This window comes from Trichogramma pretiosum, unplaced genomic scaffold (assembly GCF_000599845.2).
Source record: "Trichogramma pretiosum strain Unisexual culture from Peru unplaced genomic scaffold, Tpre_2.0 scaffold10, whole genome shotgun sequence".
In the NCBI taxonomy this organism is placed as follows: domain Eukaryota; kingdom Metazoa; phylum Arthropoda; class Insecta; order Hymenoptera; family Trichogrammatidae; genus Trichogramma; species Trichogramma pretiosum.
In genome coordinates this window covers 4,189-18,590 of record NW_019641652.1, presented here as the reverse complement: position 1 = coordinate 18,590, position 14,402 = coordinate 4,189, and the positions used below count along the sequence as shown (strand labels likewise).

General features: G+C 40.2%; 3 protein-coding genes across 6 annotated transcripts; 2 read left to right on the top strand and 1 right to left on the bottom strand.

Annotated features, from left to right (window-relative positions):
• Window positions 1-93: 93 nt before the first annotated feature.
• LOC106648635 (2-aminoadipate transaminase-like) lies at window positions 94-2,408 on the top strand. 3 transcript variants are annotated; one of them, XM_023460021.1, is made up of 7 exons: window positions 94-384; window positions 720-888; window positions 975-1,410; window positions 1,486-1,738; window positions 1,805-1,919; window positions 1,987-2,092; window positions 2,165-2,408. In XM_023460021.1, the coding sequence occupies exons 1-7, from the start codon at window positions 230-232 to the stop codon at window positions 2,383-2,385; spliced, it is 1,455 nt and encodes a 484-aa protein (XP_023315789.1). In that variant the 5' UTR covers window positions 94-229; the 3' UTR covers window positions 2,386-2,408. The 3 variants fall into 3 exon arrangements, with proteins under 3 accessions (XP_023315789.1, XP_023315790.1, XP_014221166.1); XM_023460022.1 differs by having other exon boundaries at window positions 95-384; window positions 756-888; XM_014365680.2 differs by having other exon boundaries at window positions 346-384; window positions 568-888.
• Window positions 2,409-2,578: 170 nt separating this feature from the next.
• Window positions 2,579-3,947, bottom strand: LOC106648637 (ribosome-recycling factor, mitochondrial). Of its 2 annotated transcripts, XM_014365684.1 has the most exons (3): window positions 3,514-3,606; window positions 3,008-3,418; window positions 2,579-2,938 (listed from the first exon to the last, which is right to left on the bottom strand). In XM_014365684.1, exons 2-3 carry the CDS (start codon window positions 3,280-3,282, stop codon window positions 2,695-2,697), a joined length of 519 nt encoding a protein of 172 aa, XP_014221170.1. In that variant the 5' UTR covers window positions 3,283-3,418; window positions 3,514-3,606; the 3' UTR covers window positions 2,579-2,694. The 2 variants fall into 2 exon arrangements, with proteins under 2 accessions (XP_014221170.1, XP_014221169.1); XM_014365683.2 differs by having other exon boundaries at window positions 3,008-3,947.
• A 27-nt stretch (window positions 3,948-3,974) lies between these two features.
• On the top strand, window positions 3,975-5,628 carry LOC106648636 (interferon-inducible double-stranded RNA-dependent protein kinase activator A homolog). The gene is made up of 3 exons (XM_014365682.2): window positions 3,975-4,166; window positions 4,258-4,622; window positions 4,703-5,628. The coding sequence occupies exons 2-3, from the start codon at window positions 4,260-4,262 to the stop codon at window positions 5,381-5,383; spliced, it is 1,044 nt and encodes a 347-aa protein (XP_014221168.2). The 5' UTR covers window positions 3,975-4,166; window positions 4,258-4,259; the 3' UTR covers window positions 5,384-5,628.
• The last annotated feature ends 8,774 nt before the right edge of the window (window positions 5,629-14,402 follow it).

The window sequence follows — 14,402 nt, the reverse complement described above, 5'->3', positions numbered from 1 at the left end:
CGATAATAATAATAAAATACATCGTAGGCGTGTGTACAGTAGTAAAGAAGCGCGCACCAACCCCCGGCTCAATATTTATCAACAATATAGAAGAAAAGCAAAAAGCGTCTAGTGCGTCGTTGCCGATCATCGTTGACCGGATCGCGACCAGTCTCGTCGCTTTGCACGTACAGACGATAGGAGAAAGCTCTCGGAGACGGGCGCGCGCGTAACTTTCGCGCCACAAGCCATGGCCAGCAAGGTAGCGGGAAAGATCTGCTGGAAGAGAGTCTGCGGGACGAGATCGTTCGAGATTCCGAGGCGAAAAATCGGCACGTCGGTAGCAGCGTCCGGCGCAGCGTCGAAAACGCAATTGGAGTCCCTTGACCGCGACAAGCCATTCAGGTAAGTTAAAGCATATAGTCGAAGGTTTGAAAATCGTCTACGAACGCGCGACATCTAGCGGTTCTTTTGCGTCTTTTTTTCTGCTGTACTTTTGTAATAACATACGTCTACGCACGCCTACACGCGTATCTAACGTGGATGAAAAGGCAAAACTCCTTATCTCGTTGACGAATGGTCTGTCAGGTGCGCGTCGATCCGTAAAAACGACGATCGTCGAAGTGCGTATAAATGTTAACAATCATCGCACACAGTAGACGACGAGCGTACCGATCGCTGCTGCTCACAACAACGGCTATAGCTGCTCGCTTTTTGAATAATCGCAAGCCCAATTCTAGAACGACAATGAGTATCGAAGTTGATCCTTACCTTAGACACCTGTTCGATGCCGATCCGGCCCTCAACGTCTACAACAGCAGCATCGTGAATCTGTCGGTGGGGGCGCCGGGACCGGATCTCCTCAAGCAGTGCAACACTCTGCTGGCCACAGCGACCAGGCATCGTTTGGTAAATATAACATTAATAACGAAGCAAAGATAATGAACAACGCGATTAGGCAGTTTTAGAAATTCGAATTCGCGATTTTCCCGCAGGAAGAGGAGGAGAAAGAGGGCAAGTACTATCTCTTCCAGTACGGAATCACCTCGGGGCTGTGGGAGTGCCGTGAGGAGCTGGCCAAGTTCCTGACACGGCGATACGGCGACCCGGTGGCCCGAGAGGACCTGATACTCACGTGCGGCGCGACCCACGGCCTGCAGCTCATCCTGACGAGCGTCATGGCGCCCGACGGCGTCATCTTCGTCGACGAGGTCACCTACATGATCGCCCTCGACGCCTTCAAGCAGTTCCCCCTCAAGCGGGTCGTCTCCGTGCCGATGAAGAACGACGTGGTCGACCTGGACGAGCTCGAGAAGCTGGTGCAGGCGGAGAGGCACAAGAGCTACACGCTCAACGAGAACAAGATATTCTGGGCCATGTACTACACGGTGCCGACCTTTCACAACCCCACGGGAATGACCCTGACACCCGGTTATTACGACTTCTTTTTTGTTCGCGATTCGATTCCAAGAATTTCATTTTCATCGCGTCGATTTTTTCCCGCAGACATGTGCAAGAGGGTCGTGAAAATGGCACGGGACAACGCCTTCGCCGTGGTTTGCGACGACGTCTACAATCTTCTTCATTACAACAACGAATATCCACCGCACAGACTCTTCAATTACGACGATTCGAAGGATCCGGACTACACCGGTGGAAATATCATTTCGAACGGGTCCTTTTCGAAAATTCTGTCGCCGGCCTTGAGAGTCGGCTGGATCGAGTGCGGCCCTAGAGTTGTAAATATTTTGAAAAATTCGTGAGTAATGCTTGATTTTTGTATCGGGTGAACATCCAGAACAGTGACTTGATATTCGGATTTCAGAGGTATATTGAAGAGCGGAGGAGCCGTCAATCATTATGTGTCAGGACTAGTTGCGAGTCTTTTGCACCTTAAATTAGAAGATCGGTATTTAGATAGTCTGATAGAGACTTACAAGGTAGGATAAAATGTTGAAAACATTTTTTTTCTTCACTATACTCTTGCTTTTGCATGACCTTTGACAGGGGAGAATGAAAGCACTGTGTGACGTACTGGATGAACATTTGCCAAATTATTGTTCGTACAATCATCCTGAAGGCGGATACTTTGTGTGGATAAAATTGCCTGAAGGTAATAATATACTTGAAAAAGTGAAATAAGTATCAATGTACAAATGAGAGTTCTTTTATCTTTTTTTTCAAGACATTGATGCTCTTCCATTCATGGAGTGGTGCAAGCAGGTCTACAAAGTAATGGCAATACCTGGAGCTAGATTTTCCAATCACGGCGAATCAAAAAATTGTATAAGAATCAGTATTGCTTTTCACTCCGCTGAGACTATAGCCAAAGCTGCAACTATCATGTGTAATGCCATTACAGAATACATGAGAGATAAAAGTGTAAAGACAAATTTGAACATGTGAATCTTTAAGATGTAAAAATGTATAATTATTATGTACATAAAATAAGTTATTTTAACTATATAAACTATATCAAAGAAAAATAAAAAAAATTATGTTTGACAATAAGTGAATTCTATTGTTGCTTTGTATGTATCATATATATCTATGATATATAATCAATATGTGCAAAAGGTAATACAAATAAAAATGAATATTTGTTTAAGAAACCATATTTTAAACAGTAAAAATCAAGATTATAAATGTAAAGTGAATCTCAAAAACAACAACAATTAGTTAATTTTTACAATTTACATGAAAAATAGAAATTACTTAATCACTACCACCTGTCAGCTCATTTTGTTTGGATTCCAAAATCAAATTTGCTTCTTTCAAGTATTTATCGCATAATCCTTCAACTTGAGTTTGCATTCTTCTAATTTGATCTTGTGATATACCGTCTCTTTTACTTAATGACTTTACTGACTTGGTTCTAATATCTTTTATCTGATCTCGATATTTGACAAATATTGCCTTTGCATTTTTGGACAATGTCTCTCTGTGTTCTTTGGTAACTCTGCAAGTTCATGAAATATTTTAATAAAGAATATTCTAATTTTTGTTAATTTTTCTTCCATATACTTACTTAGGAATTGGCATAAATACAGTGGTACCGTCCTGCTGAGGATTGATATTTAAACCGCTTTTTTCCACAGCTTTAATTACATGAGGAATAGCTGTTGGAAAAGCTGCTAAATTAAGCACCAACATTTTTGGTTTTCTAGCAATTTGTGCGAGTTCTTGTAACTTATATTCTTTGCCATCAATTTTGACTGGTAAAGTGTCTATTGCTCCAGTTGTTGATCGAACAGTTAGATTTTTAACGAAATCCATTTTCATATTTTCCACACACTTACTCATTTGATCACTCAGTCCCTCAACATCGAGTACTCCTGATAATTCTCGCAGATCAAGTTTTCCTCCTTTTGGTTTTTTTTTATCTTTACCTCCACCTCGATCTTTGCCCTTTTCTAAAGTTTGAGAGCTAAATATACTTCTTAATTGTGAAGCACAATTTAAAATAATATTATTCTGTTTAATTACTGAACATTCATTTTTAAATAAAAAAGGATTCTTAGTATTATTATTTACTTCTGGGGAACTGCTTATGCAGATACAAGTATAATCTCGAGATTGGAAATTAAAGATATTCACTCTTTTATTTCTTATTAAATTAACGAATCGTCCTAATTCCTTCAAGTTCTTCATTGTGAGTGATAAATCAATGCTTATCTAAAATTCTTGGCAACTTTCAATTCAGACTGGACAGATTGTGAGGTTAGAAGGCACTATTTATCAAAAACGTTGCATTTCTGACAGTAATTACAATTTCTTTTTGTAATAATCTACACAAATTTTATTTGTTAATGCAAAAGTAACTTTTATCAACAACTAGATGACAACTTGTAGCAGCAGTAAAAACTCGTTCAAACGTGTTTGTTTTGATTTTTTTTTCCTAGCCTGCAAAACGCCGAGTTTGTTCCGCTAGGCAAGAGATGCGTCATTCGTGGAGAATTATCAGTGAAATGAATACTTGTGGCGCGTCACGTCGTGGTGTTTCGGGTCCAGTGTAAACAGTTTACAGTCTGCTCTTAGTTGCAGCGAATACCAATAAATTGAATGGGCAGAACATCTTTGTCTTTTATCTAATTGTATGTTTTAGTTTAGGCAAAAGATTATCGTAAGAAGTGATTCTTATAATTGTTTTTCATTAGTTTCATCGTTTACGTCTGAAATATAATCAGGTAGGCGAGATTGATGTTATTACTTTTAAGAAAATGAAGTTTTTCATTGCTGTCTCCTAATTTAAGATGAATTAATTCATTTTATTTTCAGCCATGAGTCTATCAATAAAACAAGCAAAGACACCAGTTTCTTTATTACAAGAAATGATGATTAAGCAAGGTTCTGTACCAAATTGGCAACTTATCCATGACGGTGGCGGTGGTCATGAAAATACATTTGTGGTTGGAGTCACATGTGACGGATTAAAAGCTCAAGGAACAGGCAGAAGTAAAAAGGATGCCAAACATAATGCTGCAAAAGCTTTGTTACAAAAAATAGCTGAACGTAATAACTTGCCACAGTTGCCTCCAAGTGTTACTGAATCACCCGTTCGCACTCCACAACCAATTGAGTTACCGGCTTCCACACAATTACCACCAGACATGCCTTTTCACAATGCAATTGGCAATTTGAAGGTAAATATTATTTTATTAAATTATTTTTCTGCACTCATTGAATCAATCTTTTTTCATACTTAAAATTTTCTATTTCCTAGGACCTGTGTACTATCAATCATTTAAAAGATCTCAAATTTGAAACTATTGATGAAGTTGGACCACCTCATGCCCGGATATTTACTGTTCAATGTACAGTATCTACTTTCCGTGAAGTTGGAATTGCCACATCAAAAAAAGAAGCCAAACATAGAGCTGCAAAAGAAATGTTGGCCAAAATTCAAGACCTTGTAGCGGATAGCTGTTTTATTAATGATAAAGAATTAACTGAACAAGAAAAAGAAAAGTTGGAAGAAAGTCTTGCAAAAGCATTAGAAAAATATCCTAAATTAACTGTTTTGAATAAAGAAAACATTCAAATGTCTCCAATAAATTGGGGTTTAAAGTTTATCAACTTTTATAAAGCATATACTGATATATTTGAAGAAAGGCAAGGTGAAGTTTTGACAACATTAAAAGTATTAAGAGATATGTTGTGCCAAAGTCAACTTGATAGTGACGTAGAAAGTCTTATAGACAATCTTACAGAACTATTCAAGTCTTTCGATTTTACTTTTGAGTCGTTTGAAATTCCATCAAATGACCCATCTGAACAAATCAGTTGTATGCGATTGTATTGTCATCCACCTGTTTATGAAATTGGTATAGGTAATACCAAAATAGAATCCCAAATAAGGTGCATCGAAAATTTTCTCGATACTTTAATTGAATTCATGGAATAGTTTTTAAAGGTCATGATGTAAAATTATATAAATTTTACATATAAATTGATTTCATTTTTTAGTCATCCTCCAAAGGAAGTGATGTAAGGAAAATTAGTATAATAATAATTGTATTAATAATGGTGATAATATGTTATATATATTTTTAAACTAATAAATAAGTATTTGTACTTAAGAGTAAACTGCATTGCATTTTTGTTTTACAAGAACTAAACATTTTTATTTGATGTCGCACAACAGAGCCACTCCTCGCAGCGTCCAGTGCCTAGGATTGTGATCGGTCTCGAAGTCTATGGAACCGACGTACTTCTGATCCGTTCTCTGCGGCTTTCTGTATATCGGACACTCGTACAGCTTGGGATCTTTTCCCGCCGTAGTGTTGATGGAGTATATGTAGATGACGGGCATCTGCTCGTACAGAACTTTGGGCTTGCTCTCCACGAGCTTGCCGCTCTTGCGATCCAACGAGGCTCCCTCCAGGAACAGGCCGTGAACGTATACACCCTCGGTCGGCTGCTCCTTGATGTCCTCCTTGTTGTACTTGGTGATGAGATTCTGCAGGACCACGGAGTCGAGGGCCCAGCCCTTGTGGGCTCTGGTCACCTCCTGGCGCATGGCCGTGAGGAAACCCTGGGGATTGAAGAAACCCGTCATCCAGAAGACGTTGGGCCGGCCATGATTGCACCACGTACGGAACTGCGCGTCCCTCTCGAGCAGCTCGGTGAACCAGAAGCCCAGGGTGGCCGACTCCCAGGATATCCTCAGCCACTTCTCCGGCAGTCGGGCGTCGTACATGGCGTCCAGCGACTCTCTCAGACCCTGACTCATGATGATGGTGCCGTCGATGGCCAGCTTGAGATTGGTCAGGGTGGTGCGCACCTCTTTGATGACCCTCGACATCCGGTCGATCTCCTGCCTCAGAAATATGTTCATCGGTAGCAGCGGGCCCATCCTGTTGAGCGCCTCCTTGACCTCGAACGCGTTGTACTCCTTGGGCAGCTTTGCCAGCATGTCTTCGGCCAGCTTGTACACCACCGTCTCTCGGGTCTCGCCGCCCTGCGAGCCGCCCTCCTTCGGCTGCACGTTGAGAATCGTGTCCAGTATACCCTTGGCCGTCTGGATCTGATAGGTGATGTCGGCGTTCGAGTGCAGACCGAAGACCTCCGGGGTGTCGGTCGCAGGCAGCCCGTTGATGTACTCGATGTAGCTGGACAGATTTCGTGTCTGCGGCACTCGGTAGCCGCGATAGAACTCGAAACCGGCCCTGAGCAGCACGTCGCAGAACCAGACGTGGGTGAAGGTCGTGAGCAGTCGCTTGTCGAAATCGTCGGTGACTCTGCCGCCGTACTGGACCTCGCCGAGCATGTAGCACACCGTCGGCCACGAGACGCCCTTCTTCGGGTCCATGTCGTCCAGATGGTTCTGTATGAATTGCACCGAGGCGGCGAAGTCGGCCTGATTGAACTCGTACGGGACGTTCCAGCCCAGCGGGCCGAACTTGCGTCTCTCCTGGACGACGGTGTGCAGGAAGGCCACGGCGTAGAGCAGCGGCGGCCACTGGGGCTGAGCGCTGTAGTCCAGGGTGTCTTGGGTGACCGACTGGTAGGTGCGCCTGAGACTCGCTCTGATGCCCTGGGGCGGCTCGTTCGTGAACTTGATGCCCATCTGCAGCAGACCGATGGGGAACTGGGCGTGCACCTCCGTGGTCATCCACAGGCGAAAGTTGTCGTCCACCTGGTCGGCGTCGATCAGCGCGTCCATGGCCTCGGTGCAGAAGGGCAGCGACAGGTGGACGTTTTGCAGGAGCACCCAGCCGCCCGCGGCCATGCAATCGTTGATCATCTTGCGCGCGTGAAACTCTTGGCCCTGACCCATCGATACGGATTTCAGTGCTGAGAAATAAAATAAAATAACGATTAATATACATGGGTAAAAAAAATTATCTGGATTTTATAAAAATATAATCATAAAAATATTAAAATTATTTAAAAATGTGGTTCGTTTTACATATTGATCTCAAATCCAAACATAGTAATGTTTTTTTTTAAATAGAATAATTGATAAATACTTTTTAATTATTGTATGAAAACAAATTCAAGTAATAAATCATTTTGAAGATCAATTAGAGAAATTTCGAACAATAAATACTTATTATCAGTAATTTATTTGCACATCTCAATAGATTTTCAAATTTTCATTAATTTTTGTAAGACATTAAAAGTATTTACTAAATGAAATTCATTTAAATAATTTTTTTTATCTAATAAAAATGTTTATTGATCGAAACTCATCTGATCGATGTTCCCAATCATTTGTTACTTGAATTTATTTTCAAATTATAATTGATTTTGAGTATTTTCATTACTATTTCATTTAAATAGAATTTTCGCAACTTTGTTAAGAGTAAATAAACGTTGTAATTGAAAAAAAAAGTAATGTTTCAATAATTACCAATTAAATCTCGTTTTTTTCTTCCGGGCTAGTTATATTACAAATGAACAAAATCGTTCCTACTCACTGGTCTGCTTCTGCTTAGCCAGCACAGTTATGAGCGGACTCGGGTCCGATCCAATCGACAGTATGCAAATCAACGGCGTCCTCGGCTCGGACTCGGCCCACGTCAAGTCCAGATCCAGAATCTTGGCCTCGCCGTACTCCTTGCCCAGCGACTCGACGATGTACTTTTTCGCCTGGGACACGGTGCGATCGGGGCTCCACGAGCGTATGAGCAGCAGCTTCCGAAAGACGTCGAGATTCCTCTGATATCCGCAGGGCAGATCCTCCTCCTCGGGCCTTTCCTTCTCGTACCAGACGCGCCACTCCTTCTCGCTGAACTCGATCTTGGTCAGTATCTCGGAGAACACCTCGAGCTTGCTGATCTCCACGAGATTCAGCCAGGTGATGTCGAGTATCCAGCGGAACGGCTTGGGCTGCACGGCGTTGAGATCCAGCGAGGCGCCGCCCTTGATGAAAGCCATGAACTCCGTGTGCGATATGAGGCCGCGATGACAGTCGATCTTCATGGCGAGCATGAGGGTGAACAGGGACTTGTGCCTCTCGTACAAACTGCGCAGAGTGAAGCTCCAGACCTCGTAGGTCAGGTGGCGCAGGATGATGTCGATCCGCTCGCCGGTCGAGCTGCTCTTCTCGGACTTGGTGATGGAGTTGTCGAATATCGTCAAGAATTGTTTGAGCGAGTTCTGATACATGACGTTGACGTTGCTCATCTCCACGATCAGGAAGTAGAGGATCGAGCCTCTCGCGGCCACGGCTCGAAACTCCTCCCGGGCGACGGTGATCTTCTTCTCGGTGAGCGCCGCGACCTTGAGCTTCTCCTTCACGGACTCGGAGGTCGACTTGGTCTCTCTCAGTACGCTGATGAGCGCCTCGTCGTCCACGAGCGAGCCCTCCGACGAGGTCAGCCTGTGCAGCAGCGTACTCTCGAGCTCCTTCATCGATCTCTGATTCGTCATGACCGACTCGAACAGCGCCACTCGCTCCGCCTCCAGATCGGCCTTCTCCATGAGTATCACTCGGCCGAGCAGTTGATCCTCCAGTCCCTGCATCGTCACCGTGAAATCGATGATGGACGTCTTGGCCGAGATCTCCGGACTGTAGGCCGGATTCGGCAGCTTGGTCGTGATGTAGAGCATGAAGCCGGGCATGACGTCGCACTCCTTGTCGCCCACCACGACCTTCTCGATCGAGCCGGACTTGATGAAGTTCTTCTCGAGGACGTTGTCGATCACCGGGTCCAGCTCCTCAGCCACGTCCTCGATCAGTAGCGGCCTGCCCAGCGACAGGCTGTCCTCCAGATGGGTGCGAAAATACTTGTGATTGAGCGAGGTGAGCTGCAGCTCGTTCTGCGCCTCCTTGTTCTTGATCCACATCTTGCCCTGATTCTGCGGATCGACCAGCAGCGGATACGACGACGACTTGGTGACTATGAGGGCGTTCTGGACCGACAGCTCGTCGTTGGGCAGTCCCTGCAGCGTCCATTCGGACACGGTCGACGTGTCGACCAGCATACTGGTGATGTTCAGCTCCTGGGTGAACGGTATGTCGCGGTAGGTGAGGACGCCCATCCAGGCCGTGGTGAGTCCGGCTCGGTAGTGCTGATTGTAGGGGCCGCAGTAGGACAGGAAGCCGGTGGCCAGCAGAACGTCGCCGACCAGCTTACCCAGCTGGACCTTGAACTCCTTGCTCATCTCGGTCCAGCGGATTTTTTCCCCACCCAGACCGTTGATCAGGGCCGTGGCGGCGGTCATCTTTCGCAGGCAAATGTTCGCGTCGTCCGTGAGTCGCTGCTTCTCCGCGACGGCGGCGTCATATTGAGCTGGAACATTTTTAGATATGAATTAATTTTTTTTTTCGGCTAAACCTACCGGTTACTCGACCACTCGAGAAAAATTACGTGACGGTGAACAATTTTTCTAAAAATACATTTTGATAGCAAAGAAGATAATCTTTTGAATGAGTATATAAATGAGTTGGAAATAATTCTAAAAAAAGTCCTTATTGTTAATTCATATTAAAAAAAGAAAGGAAATTATTAAAATTCAATTTTATGTTTTTGTGTTTTATTTTATATAATATTTTCAATATGAACATCAGCAAAAACAAAATGAAAGGTAGCTGAGCTTCATAGATGAATAAAAAATCGTGAAAACGGTCATGATAGCCAAAAACGACATTCAAATGTGTGTGAGGATCTTCTTACAAAGTGAAATGTCGATTATAGAAAAACTCCTTTGGTTACAAACGGAGCAAAATGAACTAACGCCCAAAAGAAAAACGAAGTTCACGAGAATTCACTTGACGTTGGAAAGTGGATGACCTTCGTGGACTGCCTTTTGATGGTTTTGCAAATGTTGTCTTCGTACAAATTTTTTCTCGCATTTGTCGCAAGCAAAATCTTTGAGACCTTCGTGCACTGTCCTCTGGTGCGAGAGCAAATTAAATTTATGTCCGAATTTTCGTTCGCACTTGTCGCATAGGTAATCTTTACGACCTTCGTGTACTGTCATATGATGGTAAAGCAAATGTGATTTTCGTCCAAATTGTTTCTCGCATTTATCACATGCATAGTCTTTACCATCGTGTACAATCCTTTGGTGCTTTAATATGTCATAATTATTTCCGAATTTCTTCTTGCACTTGTCGCATTCAAAATCTCTACGATCTTCGTGATGATTTAGATGATGTCTAAGTAAATGTGATTTCTGTCCGAATTTCTTTTCACACTTGTCACATTCAAAACCTTTGCAACCATTGTGGACTGTTCTTTGGTGTCTTCTCAAGTTGCTTTGATCCCCAAATTTCTTCTCGCAATTGTTGCATACGTAATCTTTGCGACCCTCATGAACGGTCTTTTGGTGCAAATGCAAAGTCTTTTTACATGTGAATTTTTTTTCGCACTTGTCGCATGCGTAATTTTTGCTACCTCTACCTCCATGTACTGTTTTTTGATGCCGAAATAAATCTGATTTTTTTCCAAAGTCTCTTTCGCACTTGTCGCATGCGAAATCTTTATGATTTTCGTGTACTATCCTTTGATGGGAAAGTAAATTCGATTTTTGTCCAAATATCTTCTCACACCTGTCACATGCAAAATCTTTCCGACCCTCGTGTACTGTCTTTTGATGGGTGAGCAAATTTGATTTTTGTCCAAATATCTTCTCGCACTTATTGCATGCGTAATCTTTCCGAACTTCATGGATTGTCTTCTGATGATAGAGCAAACTTGGTTTTTGTGTAAATTTCTTCTCGCACTTGTCACATGCGAAATCTTTGCGACCCTCATGCACTATTTTTTTATGTCTGAGCAAATGCTGTTTTCGTCCAAATTTCTTTTCACAATTATCGCATGTGTGATCTTTGCGACCCTCATGAACTATTGTTATATGTAAGAGCAAATTCTGTTTAGTTCCAAATTTCTTTCCACAATCGTCACATAAGTGATTTTTAAAGACTTTTAAATCTTTACGACCTTCATGAACAGTCTTCAAGTGAAAGAGCAAATGCGCTTTTCGTCCAAATTTTTTCTCGCATCTATCGCATGGAAAATCTTTGCGACCATCGTGTACTGTCTTTATGTGCACGAGCAATTTATATTTATTTGCAAATCTTTTTGCGCACTGTTCACATAAATAATCTTTGAAAACTTCGTGGAATATTTTCTTGTGTTTGAGTGAAGTTGATTTATTTTCAAATTTTCTCTGGCATTTGTCACATGTGAAATCTTCGCGATCTTTATGTTCCAATTTTTGGTGCGTAATCAAACTCGATTTTTTCACAAATTTCTTCTCGCACTGGTCGCATGCAAAATCTTTGCGGACTTTGTGTACTGATATTTGGTGTCTACTCAAATGACTCCGGAACACGAATTTCTTTTTGCACTTGTCGCATGAGTAATTTTTCTGACCATTATGAATTGTGTCTCGGTGTGTTATCAAGCTTGATTCTAGTGTGAATATCTCCTGACAAACGTCACAAACGTGTTGTTTTTTGTTCGAAACAACAATGTCGTGTTCATTTAAATCATCTTTCAAAACGACTTCGTTGAATTTCTTCTTACTTTCATCCATTTTTGCGTCTAAATTAAAAGATAGATCCTTTTACTCAGCGCTACGGAAATTGAATGAGTAAAATTTATCTATGGCTTGCTTCATCAGGAAAAACAATTTAACTAATTTTAAGACATCAAACTTGTTTTCATTACAAACATAGTCACATCATGTTTATCTATGTTTATATGTTCTTTCGTTTAATTCGAACTAGTTTAGAATTTAAATTTGTCAACAATTTCTTCGAGGAATTTTTTTTAGCTTTTGGACATAAATTATAAAAATTTGTAGTATTAATTTTAACATTTTCTGATAAAAAATTCTGGAAAAAAAATTTTTAAGGTAAAAAATGCTAAACGTCTAGTTTTCGACCATCCTACTGAACTATGAATGTCATGAACTCAGATCTTGCTTATATTTTTATTTACGAAGTTTAAAAGCATTATGAATGAGCATACGTGTATGGAAAGGCAGGTGGAAGCTATTTTCGTTCTAAAAAATTGAATTGAAACATTGACCTGAAAATTAATAATCTTTATTATAGATAAAAAAAACAATCATCCTAAGTCTTCACGTTCAACAAAAAATGCTACAATCGAAGTGAAAAAAAACAAAGGAAATTATTAAAATTCAATTTTATATTTTTGTGTTTTATTTTTAATATTTTCAATGTATAGTATATTGATTAGGGTGGTTCGCTTTTGCAAGGGGCGTTACAAAAGAAATAGTAAAAAGGCATACGAAATTAACAAAATTTCATCAAGTTTTGCCCTTCTTTAATTAACTTAACCTTAAAATGACCTTAAAGGTAAGATCGTAAAGGTCATCTGACTTTAGATTTAAATTCAGCATCCTCGAAAACCCATGTAGGAGTTTTTTCCAATTTTTTAACCTATTTTTAATAATTTGACCTCCAAAAGACCTTTAAATGACCTTTAGATGTCTAAATTTAATCTAAATGACCTTGAATTCGAATTCTGCAACCATCAAAACATAAAAAATATATTTTTCGGATTTTTATATCGAATTTTCTCAGTTTGACCTTCAAATGATCTTGAAGGTAAGATCGTAGAGGTCATCTGACTTCAGATTTGAATTCAGCATCCTCAAAAATCTGCATAGGGATAGTTTCAGATTGTTAAACCTATTTTTCATGATTTGACCTTTAAATGACTTTCAAATGACTTTAAATCGATCTGATGGCGAAAAACCGACGACGGGTTCGGATTTAGCGACCCCAAAAATATAAAGTATACTAGGTCTGGTCTTTGGAACTGAGCATTTTTTTTATTTTGTGTGCCTGTGTTATTGATAACACTTGAAAAAATTTCTAATACGTTATAAGCGCATGTGTCTGGTTCTGTGCTATACAGTATTTAAAAAATAAATATTATATTTTATTTCTTCTATCGCATTGTTTTCAATGGCTGGTTGGAATACATTAAAAATAAAACATTGACGTAGAAAAGTGTCCATAACAATTTCCATTATAGTTGACTGCAAAGTCCATTATTAATGCTTAATATCGATTGAAGAATTTAACATAAACTAAAATTAGATAAGAACCACTTAGCTCTGTACTGTATTGTAACATTGTTGTATTAACACATCATTTCAATCCAAGATGGATTTTAAAACGAATCCTGCTTATTGGTTAAAATTTCAGAAAGGAATAAAAGCATGGGAAGATAATTTCCTTGGAACCCAAGGATTATTGAAGAGTACTTTTATATACCCTTTCCAAAACAAAATCGTGCAAACACTTGGTAACCTGTTCATGAGCTCATGTTTGCTTTTATTACTAATTACTATGGTACGTATTCAAGAGATTTGTCTACATCATCAGTAATGTATAATTATTATGTATGCAGTTGCTGAAACTTTTCAAAATAATACAAAATAAGGTTGAAGGCAGTAAGGTGATTGAAACAATATGTCAGTCGATAGTTTATGTAGCTATGATACTTTGTTACATGATAGTAAAAAAAGTAAAAAAGATGTAAACCCTCTTTGACATTTCTTTTAATTCGAGGTATCATGCATTTTTAATTTTTTTATAAATTGAAGATATATATGGGTACAGTATTGATGGGTCAAATGTTTTCGGCGAGTGAAATGTTCAACAAATGAAGATAGATTATCACAGAAAATGGTATATTTTAACTAATATTCAAGCAGGTAAGCAATGCAAAAGGGGATAATAAAATTAATTTTGAAAATTCTCGATTCATTTCTAGATTATCATGCTAATATAAATTTAACTTTATCACGATATCTGACTGCGACGATTTTTAGGATTTTAGCTACACAAACTCGATGTATTTGATTTTTAGCATTTCGATCATATATTAATTGAGAATAGAAAGCTTTTTTCATTGAGTAAATACAACAAGATGTTGATAACCATTACCACAATTAATAAATGGATTTTATTTTTTCCAAAATGTTGTAAC